At 41.7% G+C, this 17,502-nt stretch overlaps 1 protein-coding gene across 2 annotated transcripts in view; it reads right to left on the bottom strand.

The window, feature by feature from the left end:
- Positions 1 to 17,502, bottom strand: part of MAPRE2 (microtubule associated protein RP/EB family member 2) — a 140,575-nt gene that overhangs the window by 54,169 nt on the left and 68,904 nt on the right. For both annotated transcript variants that reach the window (XM_056138235.1, XM_056138234.1), the window contains exon 2: positions 17,075 to 17,202. In XM_056138235.1, coding sequence (XP_055994210.1) covers positions 17,075 to 17,195 — 121 coding nt within the window. In that variant the 5' untranslated portion in view covers positions 17,196 to 17,202. The remainder of the gene's footprint in view (positions 1 to 17,074; positions 17,203 to 17,502) is intronic.

Here is a 17,502-nt window from a genome sequence, read left to right as displayed (position 1 = left end):
AAGCTGGAAGAGCTTCATGGCCATTGGGAAATAATAATCGGAAAGATTAACATTAAAGGAACTTAAAATCCAAAATTCAATTGCATTTTTCTAATCCAAAAAAAGGGGGGGGACAAAATCTGCAGATGCTCTGTGTTGTTTTTATAAGCATCTTTCAGATTCCTGGCACGAGCAGAGGCTTGAGGGTTTCAGTAAGCACAGTGCTATGTAACTCTGGCAGAGTGAACTTAGGACACAGTCTACTCTACCTGCCCTGAGTCACAGATGCAAAAATAAAGATCCAGAGTCCACAGTCCTACTTCCAACTGCATGTGTTCCCTGGCATTCCCACGGCCCTCAACCAAAGCTTCCGGTTTCTTCCAAGGGCTTGGCGTTATGTCAAACTTTTTATTTGTACTTTTAAGTAAACTCTTCAGACAAGGAGCACTCGGATTGATTTCATGAAGAGAAAAGCAGAAATGGCCAGCAGGAATAGTTCAGTATCCACACACACAAAGACAGGGATGGGTTCTGTGAATTGTGCCGAGTGCTGAAAGGCACCCCGACCTTCCCCTTTTCTGTGCACATAATAAGCTGTCAAGGGACATTTTCATCTCCTTTCTTTTATGGAAAAATAAACCAGCAATCATTAGCCAGAGTGGCAGACTTTTAAGAGCAGCCACAGATATTATATAAGGTCTTATCAAATCATGTGGCTAGGGGTTTCGCTGATAAGTCCCCTTGGGTTTTCACTAATTCACATGCGACAGTCTTTTTAAAGATTGTATATAAGGATGGGGAAAATTTCAGTTAAAGGTAAGAACATTCTGTGTGTGACTTGTCTTCCAAAACCAAGAATGTATCTTTAAAAATAATAATAATGTTATTGGGGGATGAAGATAGTCAGGTGAATTGGTAAGGCACTTGCCTGACATGTGGCCCACCCGGATTCCATCTCTGCACCCCACATGGTCCCCTGGTGCCTGCCAAGAGTGATTCCTGAGCACAGCCAGAACTAGAAGGAAGTCCTGAACACTTACAGGCATGGCTTACTGTCACTTGTCACTGTTGTTCATCAATTTGCTCGAGTGGGCCCAGTAACATTGAGAAACTTGTTACTGTGTTTGGCATATCGAATACGTCATAGGTAGCTTGCCAGGCTTTGCCATGCGGGCGAGATACTCTCGGTAGCTTGCTGGGCTCTTTGAGAAGGGCGGAGGAATCGAACTTGGGTTGCCCGGCCGCCTGCAAGGCAAATGCCCTACCTGCTATGCTATTGCTCCAGCACAGGCATGGTTCAAAAAACAAAAATAAAGAACAAAGAAAGTAATGTTACCTTTAAATCAGCTTTTAAAGAAACAGACTGAACAGGGTCAGGAGTGTAGCTCAGGGATGCAGCTTAATCTTTTAGGGAAGACTAAAAACTGCAAGTCTGCCCATTAATGCAGAAAAACATTCAGCCAATTAAAAGAATCAACTAATGGCAGGCTAAGAATGGTCTCAGTGGTTTGCAAGGTTTCTTTTCAAGTGCTTTTGCTTCCAGTATCTGAGAGCTGTAGGGGAACATGCCCATCAAATTTTACCAATACAAGCAGCCTCACTTTCGAGCTTTCTACCATGAGCGGTGGTCCGGTACCAGGCTCAATGAGGGCAACGGCAGAGCAGGACAAAATGTCCTTGGGAGCAGGACACTGAAACAAGCTGGGAGACATCCCAAAGGCTGCAGTCAGTGTGAGGACTGAGCTAAAGTTAGACTCTGACATTCCAGAGGGAGAAAAGGAGTGCAAGAAACTCCTTTATTGTAAGTGAAAGCCAAGTCAGAAACTGAGTTTCTACTTACACAGGAAACCCATTCTGAAGGGGTCAACACATAAATAAGGGACAATATTAGGGTCATCAAAGTTCTGGAAAACTGTTCTATCAGGAGGAGAGTATCTCTGAATGTGCACTTGCATTTTCTCAGATTTGTACTGCCTCCTCGACCACAAGTGGACAAAATTTCCTTAAGTAGTGTAATTATATATGGGGCCGGAGAGGTAGTATTGCACACAAGATGGTAGTATTGCACACAGTATCCCACAGGGGCCTCAGAGCACTGTTAGCATGATCCCTGAGCACCATCAGGTGTAGTCCAACTCATGACCAATAAACAAATACAAAAATAAAATTTCATTACTGACTAGTAAAGAGAGAGGATTTAAGTTAAAAAGAACTTGAGTAGGAGGCAAGAATTTAACAGGGTAGAGTTCCTATTTAATTTTTCTGGTTATAAGTCACCACTAAAGAAATGTTCACCTGTTGGTGGCAAAGAAGAATGAAACTTTGATTATTAATCAATAAAAAACCAGTGAAACAGCAAATATTTATCAAAGAATATGATTTTACTCTTAACGAGCCAAGTAACCCATTTAAAATGTTTTATATCCTATATATTATTTTTAGTAACATTTTATTGATGTGGCATTAATTTACTAAACTATTCATTTTGGGAGTTCAGCTTCATATCCTATAGTACCTCTCATTGCACCTCACATCAAAGTTGCAGTCTTAGTTTGGAGAGCTAAGAGAAATACACATGGAAAACCCAACAAAAGTATAAAACAGTATATTAAACCACATGGCAGACAAAGGTACTATAGGGGTTACTTCAAAAAATTTTGGTGAACAGCACCCAAAAGGAGAGAGAGAACAAAAGGGAATGCCCTGCCACAGAGGCAGGGCGGGATGAGGGGGGATGGGGGGTGGGAGGGATACTGGGATCAGTGGTGGTGGAGAATGGGCACTGGTGGAGGGATGGGTACTCGATCATTGTATAACTGAAACCCAAGCACAAAAATTTGTAAGTCTACAACTGTACCTCATGGTGTTTCACTAATAACATTTTTTTTAAAATTTGGTGAACAAAAAACCCAAGAAAGAGTAATCAGTACTATCAAACGCGTTACTATACAGTCAGTTCAAAATGTCTGCCCAACAAAGACCCAAGAAGAGCAATCAATATTACCCAGTAAAGTCAAACATGCGTGGTCCTTCTAATCATGGAGCTGTCACGTTCATGTTGAGGTTATAGGTACTCAATGGCTCAAAGCTTCCACAGAACTCTGAAAACTGAGGAGAGGGATCTCTCACATTTGGATTAATGTGATCAGGAAGACTAGGGAGAAGCCTCCTTTGAGATGGTTCTCAGAGGAGGTATTCCAAACAAAGAAGTATATTAAACCACATGAAAGGAAAAAGGCGCTTGGGCAAAGGGAGGCTATGGGTAGGCTGTACTCGGGGTTGCTACTGGAAGAACAGGTTGAAGGATGCTCAAGACTTCATAGGTCAGAGGGGCTGGAGAGATAGTTCTAAGGGAAGAGTGTCTGGCTGGCATGCAGCTAAGTTCAATCCCCAGCATCCCATATGAACCCTGGAGTGCAGAGCCAGGAATAAAACTCCGAGCACTGCCAAGAGGCCACCTGGCCACACCCAGGAGGTGCTCAGGGTACTATGCAGTGCTGGGGATTGAGCTAAGGTGTCACCTCAGACACCTGCACCATTTTCTTGATCTCAAAACAATGCCATTTTTTAAAAAAAAAGTTCCAAACATTTTTTTAGGTAAAGGAGAGTAAGGCGAGAGACAGGATACTTCTACACTTTCCCCAATTTCTCAGGAAATCTCTGAAGCATTGTCCACATCATTCCAGCAACACTTCTCTCTGCCACATACACTACATCATGAATGCCAGGTACTGTGACTAAACAAAAACCCCTTCGGATAGGCTAAGATAAAGCAGTATGAATCAAGCATGGCATTCCTACACAATGAACCTCTAGAGACCTTAATAGATCAAAGCAATTTCACTAGCTTGCTAAGATACAGACAAGGGCTCCTTACTGATCCCTATCCCCTTCCCCCCACCTTGCCCAAATCCAGTCCCACAGCTTTCACAATCACCTACAGTATGATTTCTTTCCCTATGAGAAAACTTCCTTCTCCACAGTTCCCCCAGAAAGCCCAGGAGGTCAAGCATGGTATGGAAGGAAGAAGTCATCAATTATGGAGGAACCTGCCTTATACCACTGATGCAGACTGTGACATGGGAGAGAAATTGTTCAGTAATGGGAGAAATTATTGTAATTTTCACAGGCCAATCTCCAAATACTTGCTTTCTTAAGAAGAATTCTACTATTAGAAAGAACCCAAAATACTATGAAGAATGCACAGAAAAATACCTGTGAGATCATGTGGGAAATAAAAGGAGACCACAGGGGAAATAAAAGGAACAAGAAAAAAAGGGTAGTCAAGTTTTGTTTTAAATAATGAATTTAAGGGGCCGGAGCAACAGTACAGCAAGTAGGCATATGCCTTGCACCCATCTGGCCTGGGTTCAATCCCCAGCATCCCAGATAGTCTCCCAAGCACTGCCAGGAGTGATTCCTGCGTGCAGAGGTGCAGAGCCAGGAGTAATTCCTGAGTATTGCTGGGTGTGGGCACCCCCCCCCCAAATAATTTAAGCATAATTACATATAATTTTAAAGTTGACACCCATGTTTTCATTAAATTTTTTCTCCTTCAGCAGTTAAGTTCTTTCATGCATTGTTATGTAATATGTAATATGTAAATATAATCCAGAAGAAAAGACAGTAGAGAAAGATCCTCCTATTGGGGAATGGTCAAAGCAACTACAGGAAATGATGCTGGCATGAGTTTCACATTAACATGCTTCTTACTGTCAAATGATTTGGTCACAAAAGCTTATGAGTATCAATACTTGAATAAGAACAAACCCTTGGAAGCAAGGGGACAAATCGAGAAATAAATAGCACTCTGCCAGAATAACGTAATGGTTGTAGGGTGGAGAGAGCCCCATCTGCAGAGGAATGGTTATTTTAAGAGTTGCCAAACAATTCCATCACTGTTCCTAGGTATGCAATTCTAACATGCCCAGACAGTTGACAGTGATTCTCACACTCCTTTTTATAGTTATGTGGTTGGTAAACTGTAAATTTAGAAAAACAATTTAGAAAAAAGTGAAAGTTAATAAAAACTTATTTCCTTTGATGAATAGCTGAACTTGAAAGTACTCAGTTTGATCATCTCAGTTGTCGAGAAACTAGATGGCCCAGTAGTGCCTCCATATCCCTTTCACTGACCACATCGTAGTGCCATAAGCTCTCTGTTGATGAGATACGCTTGCTGCCTTCACGTTTGTCCGGGCACCGTGTGCCACCTTTGCTTTGTGCAAGCTAAGACAAACGAAGTTGCATGTTTGGGACACAAATGTGTCAGGGGCAACAGTGGTCATAAAGAAATGAGACCTAAGTATAAGCTGTGTTATTTTGGGCAAATCATCTGAAACCCAGGTTCGAGCCCTTCATCTGACATACTGTATACTGATTTCAGGAATAAATAAGGCAATGTATTAAAATTTCAGAATGATATGCACACATAAAATATTCATTTTCCTTTTCTCCTGAAAAGGGAAAACCAAGAACAAACAAACATACACACAGTTTATCTATTTACTTTTTTGCCTTTTTGGTCACACCCCGTGATGCACAGGGGTTACTTCTGGCTCATGCACTCAGGAATTACTCTTGGTAGGCTCAGGGGACCATATGGGATGCTAGGAATTGAACCTGGGTTGGCCGCATGCAAGGCAAATGCCCTCCCCACTCTGCTATCGCTTCAGCTCTCCGCTCCTCCCCCCCCCCCCCCCCCCACACACACACACACAGAATTTAAATGACTGGGGAAGAAAACTCAAAGAGGCTGAATGTTCCTGAGTTCAATCCAACCACTGGATATTCCTCCTCAGCAGCAGTGCTGGGGGATACCCTGAGTGTCCCCAGCAGTGCTGGGCCTGAGTAGCATCACACTGCTGGCCTGAGCAATCAACCTTCAGGCCTGCATCATTAGGAGTGGCTCGAGGTCCCCCAGAGCCACCGGAGAGGCTCCCATTTAAAAAACCCCACAGATTTCAAGTTACATTTCAATTAAATTCAACTTCAAGAGTATTTATTGACCACCCACTAGAACTGCATAGTTATTGGGCAAAGATCCATACAAATCTAAAACAAGAAGCTTTTCTGGAATAAAACAATATTTCCTTTCTTTCAATACATCAACATGGATGAAACAGAACTTTCTCTTCTGCTGTCTTGAATCCTGGCATTATGTTTCAGAGTTTTGTACATGTACAAACAGGCATAGAACACTGCCCTTCTCTCTGCTGGGTCACACTTACTGCTTACAGTGTCCTTTTGTCACCTTTTCCGCTTAAATAGAAGTTTCTTAATCTTTCAAGTATAGACCAGATATCACCTCCACTATGAATTTTTCTGTTTTCATGAAAATGAACTGTTCTACTGTAATGACTCTGGAAACCCAATAGAGGGAATTGCATTTTAATTATCTTTTCTTTTCTATGTAACTGGTTGGTGAGCACTCTTTAAGAACAGAAATGATGTCTAGTTCATTTCTCTAGTGTGCCAGCACAGAATTTATTATTATAAGCTATTGGCTTATAAAGCTACTGGCTCCAGAACCTGTTTATGGGATAGATTTAAACACTACAGTGTAGCCTGTCTGGTACTGGAAAAAAGAAATGATAAAGAGGGGATAGAATTAGATGGGAGGCGGACTGCGATTCTTGAATGTTGCATTAGCATGCCCTTTTATATAAGGGTAAGAAAACAATGGGCCAAAGAGGTAGCATGATAAGCTGAATGCATACTTTGCATGGAAGAGCCAAGTTCAATTCCAGGCACTGCATGGTCCTCTGAGCACAGAGCTGGGAGGAGCCATGATACTTTGGTACAAAAATCCTTTGAAGGACCAAGATTACTGTAGAAGATACTCTGCTCTTCTCAATAATGTGGAAAGAAAGAAATAAGGATGTGATGTCCTCTTAAGCTTGTTAAAGCAAGGAAAGTACCATATTCTTGGAAGGTCCTACATATACATTCATGCATCTATCTGTAAAGAGGCAGTACTCTGTAGCTGAGCAGCTTTTCCAGTGGCAAAGTCTCTTGAAACACCTCATCTTTCTTGAAGGAAGTGATATCTGAGCAGGAGAAGAAGCAAGGAGAACAGGTAAAAGGAAACTCTTTCCTCTGTTCCTCTGTTGGGGAGCTGAGCAAGGAAGAATTTTATAAGACCAAATCTTTTGTATTAGTTTGTCTCTCCCATTGGTAAGTTCTTGACATAACTACTTCTGACCACTGGGTCAAATTCTTGTTGTTAGTATGAACTACCAGATAGGATTCATTTCTCCAGTTAGAATGTAATTTGAGGGTGGGGTACAGACTTCTTATCTAACTTCCCTCTTCCTATAGGAGATGTGCAATAGGCTCCTGATAAGTGGATATGAAAATAAATCAGAAACATGTGCAACCATTGAACAGTGAAGCCTCTTCTCCATCCACCACACAAAGGCTGTGATCCAAGGAATACTCAGTCTGAGCATCAACTGTAAACTCTGGGCTCCTCTGATTTATAATCCATAGTTATATCAAAATCAAAATAAAAGCTCCCACTCTTTCCTGTAGGGCTGATAAAATAATCAATGCAGATAGAAATACACTGAAAATGGTGGACATATACTTAAGGCATTATAATGATGTCCCTGAAGTATAAAATTACATACTATGATGTCTGGTTGAAATAATCAAAAGTTCTAAAAATGAAGAAAAAAGATTTGGGCTCTGATGTGAAATCTGAATCTCCAAAATGCATGTTTTAGATTCAAAGGGCAAAGAACCAAGTAACAAAATGAAGCCCTTGACGTCCTATGAGGAATAAAAGAGTCTGAACACATTCCTAAGATCCTCCAGTTTATCTACGAAAAGCATTTTAGAATTTCTCAGGTCTTTAAATCTCTCTCCAGTTAAACATAGGAGCTGCTTAAGTAATGAAAAATTCATTTATAAAAGGAAATGACTATTTTCCCCCAATTCCATTCCCTTTCCGTTAAAGCCTTTAAATGACATAAACTGAAAAGGAGAAAAGAAAAAAGTGATATGAATACAAAATGATGTGTTTTAAGAAACCTGTAATGTGACATCTTTAGAAAAGTCAAAATGTTGGAATTTCCTCTTTTTGTTCTTGTTAAGATACTTGTTTTTAAAAATTTTGGTGAACAATTTCAGAGTAAACATATCATCACATACTTTAAATGAAATAACTTATAAAAGAGAGGCAAAGTCAGAGACGGAGCTAGAAAGGTTTCTGTAATGGGTTATGAATCTTCATCCTTCCTTGCACTCAAGCTCTGTTTCCTGTAATGGAACAGGCCCTTCACCAAGATTCCTTGGACCAGGGAGTTGAGGCCCAGGCAGTGGAAATGCTTTGTAGATGCTGGAGCTGGAAGCTTCCTTCATTGTTTAGCTCTTCCCTTCTCCTCAGCATCATCTTTATCCCTGGACACACCCACCTTCTGCGGCTGACCTGCTGATGCTCAGCACCTCTCATCTCCAGGCTCATGTTCAGAGTCCTGCAGCTCTGAGACAAACATCCTGAACCCAAGCGCAAAGGACGTGACAGAATCTGTGAACTAGTGATTACACTTGCTAAGAACTCCCAGAGACTGCATCTAACTAACTTTAGAAATTTTCCCAGATAAAGGGCTGGAGCGATAGCACAGCGGGTAGGGCGTTCGCCTTACAAGCGGCCAACATGGCCGACCCGAGTTCGATTCCTCCGCCCCTCTCGGAGAGCCCGGCAAGCTACCGAGAGTATTCGATATGCCAGACACAGTAACAACAAAGTCTCCAATGGAGACGTTACTGGGCCCGCTCGAGCAAATCAACGATCAACGGGAGGGCCTTTACCTTTACCTTTTTAAAGGGAAATAATGAAAGCCTAAGATTTAACTAAGGGTACTACTGCTCTGGTTTTTTTGTTTTTTGTTTTGGCTTCTATCATTAAACTTTCTGTGTCCTTACTGAGAATGCTCAGTTTCTCATAATGTTATAAATTTGCTCCTGTCCTGCAATTACATGTTCCTTGATTTTTTTATTAAAGAATATATGTAGCCAACCTTCAATAAGATAATTACATTCTATGTGATAGATTTTTCCCTAGTCTGTTTTGTTTTCCCCAGTTACGGTGGTCGTCTCTGCCTAGGTGGGGCTCCAATCGAAATACTGAGAAAAAAGGGACATATCTGTAGGTCTGTCCTTGTGAAAAAGATGAACAAAGTCACATGACACCTTTCTCATTAGAGATCTAAGTAGTCATTACTCCTCTCAGCACTGATGGTGTTTAAACTCTTTGTTGCCTTTCCAAAAGGAATGAGCAGTTTGATGCTTCCTGAGAGTATCAAAAAAGCAACGACAGCTGATCACAACTAAAGTAAAACTGATTCCCACACACTAGTAAGATGAGATCACCAAGAACAATTCTCTTCTCCTTAGAAATGCCAAGGTGCTTCACGGACTTAAGGGCAGTAACTAAGAGCATACATTATGTTATGGTGGAACCACCCCATCCTACCTGACTCCAGAGGGAGGAATTTGGAATTATTTCCCAAACTATCACCATTCTTCCTCACCAAGCCACCTTCCCAGAGAATGGGAAAGAAAGGTCTTTTCCCACACTGCAAGCCCCTTCCTTCTCTAGTATGCTCAACTCTCCCAAAGCCGTCTGGCTTCAGGTGCCGTCCGGCATGTTCTAAAGGAGAGTGCCCTGCTGCACTCAGCTAGCTCTCAGAGTACATCTCTGTAGCTTCTAGGGCCTAGCCCCAAAGAGGGTTCAAAACATGAGCATTAACTAAAACAACACTTACTATCCAAACTTGGACACAGCAATGGGATGAAGATGTAGATCACATCTACGTGTTAAATGGCATTTAACATTACAAAAATTCAGCAAACAAAAAATACTATGTTATTTTCAGTGACATAAATAAAGATAGATGTAAATAAACTTAGAAGAAAAATACCATATTCCACACTCTTTTTTAGTTTGGGGCTACACCCAGTGGTGCTATGGGTTCAATCCCGGCTTGGTGCTTAGGGATCATTTCTCAGGGGATCATTGACTCAGGGGACCAAAGGAGATATCGGGGATGGAACCCAGGTTGGACATATGCAAGGCAAATGCCCTATCACCTATACTATTACTCCAGTAATAGTATTATTCCTACAATATTCCATATTTTATTAACATAAACTTGCTCTCAACTGACATATTAGGCAAATCCCTGGAATACGTTAACCGCAACAGCAAGAGAAAATGAGGCTAGGACACCTCTCTCCTCCCTATCATCCAACTAACCCTTTAGTTTCACCCCTTTGTCCTGCAATTAGCAGACATCAAGCAAACTAATTTAAAATTAGCTTGTCAAAATGAGTAAAACAGCTGGTCACCTTCCCTAATCACCTCTGCACATAACTATCTACCAACAAATACAAATAAAAATAATGTTCCATTATATTACATCTCTAACAAGAGAACCACAATCCAAGATGACTAAAATTTCTTACTGCAAACAACAAGCGATGATTTTATAAAGCTAAGTAAACTCTTGAGCTTACAGGCACTGATGAAATATCCTTACTTGGTTTCAGTTCAAGAGAGCCAACCGGGACCTACTAAATTTAGACTCTGAGCTGATTGCATCACTAACCTGTCCTCCGGACATGGTCCCCGTGGACAGCAGAAAGCAGGCACAGGGACACCACGCCAGGCTGGGATCAACCTATTTAACAGGCACAGACTGTAGCGGAAAATGGTCCCTTAGGAAGTTCTCCTGAGCTGAGCCCCAGTACCCAGACTCTAGCATGGTGGAGAGCCACACCTTTCTGAATCCTGAAGCCATTCTACCAGGCCGAGACCCAGGGTTAGAAACACGACTACCACAGGACTAGCTAGATTCATGACCTTTCCTGAAAGTAGGAAACAGCAGAAACTTGATCCAACATAAAGCTTGAAACAGTTTGGAAAATCAACTGAAATGGAATCAAATCCTGATCATTTTAATGCTTCTCTTTACGTTTGTAAATACCCACACCACCCATTGTTGTTTTTGAACTGGAGGTGGGAGGGTGGGAGAGCGTACAGAAGTTAGGGTACATGCCCAAGCTAGAATCACATGGTCCCTTGGGAGAGCGTACTTAGGGTACATGACCCCTAGAATCACATGGTCCCTTGAGCATTATAGCATGTATCCCTGGAGACCCCTGAGCACTTCAAGGTGCTCTGGAGGCCTCTTCCCCCCAGCACTGCCAAGGGTGGCCTGGTGGTTCCTACACTGACGAAGCTCTAGCTCCATCAAAATCCTCTGGCCCTAGTCCTAAAAAGTCTACTGAGTTGCTAGAAGTGATCTCTAGGTTTGCCAGCACCATTTGGGGCACCCCCACACCCCCATCCCTGGTCCCAACCAAAGTAGGTGGTCTGGTTTACATTTTATTAAGATACTGAAAATGTCCTGGAAAATAACTGAGCCATCAATCAGCCCGGGTACTATCCAGAAAGTACCTGCCCCACCTGGTACACATCTTGGCATCGGCAAGAAGTCTGCTGTCTATTTGCTGTGGACGGAGTGGGAAGGAGGAAGGGAAGGTTGCAGAGAGAAAAGGACGGTCTGTCTCAGAGCTGTGATGCCTGGGGGAGTGCCTAGTTGGGAGTTTGCTGACTCTGCGCTGTCTTTCTTGCTTCCATCCCAGCAGGGACTGGGACACAGGAAAATGGATGTCATAAGAAAGTGGCAAAGGTGGACTGGTATGTTACGGCAGATGATGGGGTAGAGGGTAAAGGGAAAGATGCATTTCTTCCATTCCCACAAAATTCCCTTCTCCTTTCCTGTCTACCCTCCGTCTCCTTGCAAGCAATCTGCTCTCCTTCCTACCTTCGTTAATAAGGTGCTTCAAGGCACTGAGACTGTTTTTTCATCACTTTATAGTGCCATGCTTCCATTTTTTCCCTCTAAAATACCTTATAAAAAACCCAGTAGCCTGGTTTGAACTGGTACTAAACTTGAAACAAAGTCTCCTTGTCACACATTCACACACAAACTCTATAAATTATATGAAGCAACCGAACTACAGTAACAGCATTTCTACGTTGAACCTATATAGTCTTTCATGTCGCTTACTGGCCCCATTGTTTGTAGGTAATCTACAAATAATATTCCGTTTCAAAATAGATCACTGCAAGCAGTATAGTGTCCTATTATAGGAGGTATTCATGACCTCCTATACTTCTGTAGCCCAAAGTAGGGGGAAGGGGCTCCCAAGAAATCCTCAGGAGGTCTGAGGGTCACTCATGGCATTGCTCCCTGACTGGCACCGATCAACGCTCAGGCCCAAGAACATGGTACTGCTCGAGTCAGCAGTGCTGTGGGCCACTAGGACCATACCTGCTGTAGTTCTGAGGACCAGGTCGTTCCGGGGATTGAGCATAGGGTGTCCACATGCAAGTTATGCATTCCAGCACTGGGTTTCAGCCCCCTCTGTTAAATTTGCAACTTAAAGACTGCAGCTTTTCCAAAAGTAGAGAGAGTGAGTATGGGGGAAATTGTCTGCCATAGAGGCAGTGGGAGGGGTGGGGTGAGGGTGGGGGATACTGAGGACACTGGTGGAGGAAAATGTGCACTGGTGAAGGGATGGCTGTTCAATCATGGTATGACTGAAAGCTTTGTAACTATCTCATGGTGATTCAATTAAAAAAAAAGAAGATCGCACCTTTTTACAATGAATGCATGACCAAAATGTGTGTGGTTACAACTCTGATTTAATGTTAAGGAATATTTTTATAAGGTTACATCCTTGGGGCAAAATAACAGGCAGGAAGAGTGAGCTATTTTTTATTATTTTCTAACTTATTGTGATTTATGTTCAATGGTTATACCTTTTCATATCATTTTTCCTATAATAAGCTTTGAAAAATGCTCACATAGAAATAAGGAAATGTTACAGAAAGGTAAAAGGTTCTGAAACAAAGAAGAGAAACATGATAAGGTTTGCACCCCTTTATGGTCTGAGAAAAGCTGATATTAGTTTTAATATTTATTGGAGGGAGAGCTTTTAGCTGGATGTAAAAAAAATCCAACAAGACCAAAAAGCAGGACAAAATGCAAATACGAAAAAAGGTAAAGGGAGAATGCTAGGAGCAAAACATCCATCTTCAGAAAGAGTCGCTGAATAAGTTTAAACATATGATGGTATTCTCGGTGATTTTCCATAGCATACCATTAAAATAAAATCACACACAGGAAATGAAAAGTTTAATATCTTAGTTGAGAAATATGTCTGTTCGTAAGTGTCATACAGATTACTTATTTAGGACAGCAAAATTTGTTTGTATTCCCACATCACTGTCCTCTCTGTCTTAAATGTCCTCCAGAACAATAAACAGTATAAATAAATAAATTCATAAATAAGTAAATAGAGTTAGCATCCTCTAAATGCCATCGCTACAAACAAGAAAAAAGTCATAGGCTAAATTATGAATAAGGACACTGTGCCCAATAGATTTTGGATTATTTAACCTTATTTTTAGTGGTCTGAGGTTTCTCTAAAATGTACTGTAAGCTCTTGGCTGAAGCATCTAAGTACAGGGGATGCTTGTTAAAATGCAGGTTTGGACTTGATGCCCAGAAACTGCTTAAGAAGGACAAGAACTATAAGAATATGCATTTTTTTTTAAATTTGTTTTTTAGAAGGGACACCCCTGGAAGGCCTGGCCTGAGAAGATGGGCCTAGCAGCTGGGAACTTAGACTTGTATTAATGCAGTGCTGCTGGGGGTGACAGCATCCAGGGCAGAGCTGCCTCTACTCAGTACAAGCTGGGTTATTCCCAGCAGTGGGTGGAGGACGCGGTGCTGGACTGAACATAAGGCTGGTGTGTGCTAGATGTGTGTACCAACACTTAAATCACTCCCAACCTTGAATATGCACTTGAAGCTGATCTCTAGTATTACTACATGTGTTGCCAGTCTATAATTTGGGAAGAAATACTCCCTAAAATAAAAACTCTCTCCATTTTAGAAACTGACTTTTGCTTTATGGTCTGGGGATAGAAACCAGGCAAGTGATCTACCAATGAATTATACTTCTACCCTGATTAAGATTTCTGTTTCAAAAACAACAAAAAACCCAAAGCTAAAAGTCACGCTTCAGAAAATTGTTATTATGCTACAAACTTATTCTAAGATGGAAACCTTATAACCTTAAGCAGCCACTGAGTTATCCTAATGAAATTTATTTATTATTATTATTAATTATTACTATTCAATTTTCAAGTCACAGCTGCATACTGGTTACAAACGGTAGCAAATGGCATATCGAAATTTTAAGATAATTACACAGAAACCTTCAATGGTGAGGCTCCTAATTTTGTTGGGATTTATCTCCCGAGAAATCTGAAAGATCTGCAAAAAAGGCTATGTCTATATATCATTAAAGACTTACTACTACATCTAAACAAATTCTAATTTGCTCTCAACTCATTTGATTTCAGAAACTCTGCAAATGCATTGCACAGGAAGTGCCTACTCATTCCCATAACATTTAACACTGATGACTGAGAGTTTTCTATTTACCTTACCTCTTTTCTTCCTGTGTCTCTTTTCCTTGATAACCCACTCCATTTCTCTTACCTACACACACACACACACACACACACACACACATATATCCCCTCTGGGGTAAGATTTACATGAACTACACTGCAAAGCAGTATGTGCGATTACTAAAGGAATTGCTAGTAACAGAAAATGTCTTTCCTTTTGGGTGGGAACAAACTAAAAAATCAGCGCTTAGAATGCACAAGAATGCACAGTGCAGTAAGTTCGAGTAGAGATGTCAAGATGTGTAAAAAGGGGTTGATTCTGACTGTAACTGCTGGAATCACCTGAGTAAATCAACAAGATACAGCTGGCACATCACCACAGTCTAAGTCTATCTCTCCCTGGCTTCTGCGGAAAAGCAGTGGGTTAGCACTCACAGTTGACCTCACAAATTACAGGACGTATGTCTAAGGCTTGCGCACAGGGAAAGTGGTTCAGACTATAGGTTATTTTTTTTTCCCGCTTTTTGGGTCACACCCTGCGATGCACAGGGGGTACTCCTGGTTCATGCACTCAGGCATTACTCCTGGCGGTGCTCAGGGGACCATATGGGATGCTGGGAATAGAACCCGGGTTGGCCGCGTGCAAGGCAAACACCCTACCCACTGTACTGTCACTCCAGCCCCACTTTAAGTTCTTTTTTAAATGTACACTTACTATTATTTTTGTTGGGTGAGACAATGCTTTGTTATTTAGCTTTTTTGGGGAGGGGGATGTCACACCTAGTGATGCTCAGGGGTTACTCCTGGCTCTGCACTCAAAAATTACTCCTGGCAGTGGTCAGGGGTTCATATGGGATGCTGGGGATCAAACCTGGGTAAGCCACGTGCAAGGAAAATGCCGTACCCGCTATACTATCACTGTGGCCCCAATGTTTTTTTATTTTAAAATTTATTTTTAAAAAATTTATTATAATTTGGGTTAGATGGTTTCATCAATGCCTAAGTATGTGATATTGATGACTAAAGTTACTGTATGCCACCATCAACCAAGTGGCCACAACCTTCTACCACTGTCCTTAAGTGGTCTCTAGCCCAGTCATCATTCCCTCCTATTCCTCCACCCAGGGTAGGAGGGACTGTAAAAAAAAGGTCAAGAGTTTGTCTTTGTTCAATATTGTCTTTTCCCTTACTTGAGACAATGCTTTAGGTTCTGGCCAACTCACTATCTTTGTGAGAAAAAGGATTGTGGAAGAGTAGTCAACAGTATGGGGAGTCTGGTCTCTAGTTATTCTGATCAAAGCCAGGCTGGGAAAAGGACGAATGTATTCACTGGTGAGTTCGGGGACTTGGGCATACCTGAGAATGACTCGGGCATACCTGAGAGTGACTCAAGTGCCTTCTAAATTTTAAGTGCACTGCATAAAGCTCACTGGGCAGGGCAACAGAATACTCCACAGCACCACTGCCGGCCAGCCAAGTCTGAGGACTGCTTTGTAGATATTAGGGCTCAAGGAATTTCCTATCAGTTGGGGAATATTTTCTATTCTCATACAGCATTCTCAGGTCAGGGAAAAAGTCACCCACAACACACCCAGGAAATCACCAAAAAAAAAAATACATGGTTTACAAAGAAAAGAGAATGTCATCTAACATTTCTCTAACCTAAGAATGACCTGCTCTACTAGAGGTATATCTGGAACATTCCTCCCCCCAAATTTATCACTGAAGTTGAATCTTTTTATTTCTTAAACAAGTTTAACTCAATATGTACCTCCTACATAATTCTGTGTTTTAGCCATGCACAGTGTTATCTTAGGCATCTGACCAAAACAAATAAAATGCAGTTTCTTTATTCATGGTCCCTTAGTGCCCAAGGGAGAGTGGGAGTTAGACTTTCTCACAGCCTGGCTAGCATTATACTGCAAGTGTGGGTCCCATGTTTCCCGAGCTGGTGGAGCCTTGGAGGTTGGGGATCCTTTACTGGGGGGTGACAAGTGTGTGAATGGGATTCTACAACAAATAAAAGAGGAGTGAGGCACAGTGAGGATTAAAAACACAAGGTGATGCATGGGGAGAGCAGAAGCGGAGGAGTCTTCAAGTATAAGGTGTGTTTTGTGGGGCTGCGGTACAGGGCAGAGAGATAAGGACTATGAGACTCTGGAGATGGAGCACAGCCTAAATATAGAAGACTCTCAGTCATAGGGAAGGATTTGAATTTTAGGGAACTGGAGAGACAGGAAATGGAGTGAGGCAACTGCCTTGCATGGAGCTGACCCTGATTTAATCCCTAGGAACCCACATGGTCCCCTGGCCCCACAGAAGTGATCTCTGAACACAAAGCCAGAAGTCATAGATTTTTGCCTCAAAACCAAGAAGGAATAAAAAAAATCTGAATTTCCCCTGTACAAAGAAGACCTCTCTGACCTCTCTTATTGTATATTGGGATAGTGTGATACCATTGCAGGCTTCTTCAATTACATATCAATACTGATCCATAGTTTTCCCTTTCCCAAATACCATATGCAGTCATAAAATCACATTCTACATGAACAGAAAACAAACATCTCGGCAAATACTTTAAGAGGGTCTCTCTCTTACCTGAACAAAGTTGTTCCACTTTCGTGTAGTTTAAAGACACTATGTCATTGACCCATGCGATGATGTCATGTCTGCTCATAGTCTCTTGGGTTATCGAGGTAGAGTACACATTGACCGCCATTCCCCAACTAGAAAAAAAAAACAACCGCAAACAAGATTAGTTAACCGACAAGGCAAAAAATGAACTCAGCAACATAAACTCTGACGATTCAAAGTTAGGATCCTTGGCAGATGTGTAGGGGGCATTTAATAAAAGTTCTGCACTGGCCCTTATAGATTCTTTTCCCTCTAGGGTATGGATCTTCCACCATGCAACTAAACTGCCCACAGAGAATCATTTGACATCTTCAACTGGACCTGAAAGTTCTTCTGGTTCCGACAGTTCTGATTTTATCACACAGAGTCTCTATCTTTGTCCTGAAGTCTCT

The sequence above is a fragment of the Sorex fumeus genome, unplaced genomic scaffold, assembly GCF_029834395.1.
Source record: "Sorex fumeus unplaced genomic scaffold, SorFum_2.1 ptg000128l, whole genome shotgun sequence".
NCBI lineage: Eukaryota > Metazoa > Chordata > Mammalia > Eulipotyphla > Soricidae > Sorex > Sorex fumeus.
Note: the sequence above shows the minus strand (reverse complement) of the source record. Positions and strands in the feature narration are given on the sequence as shown.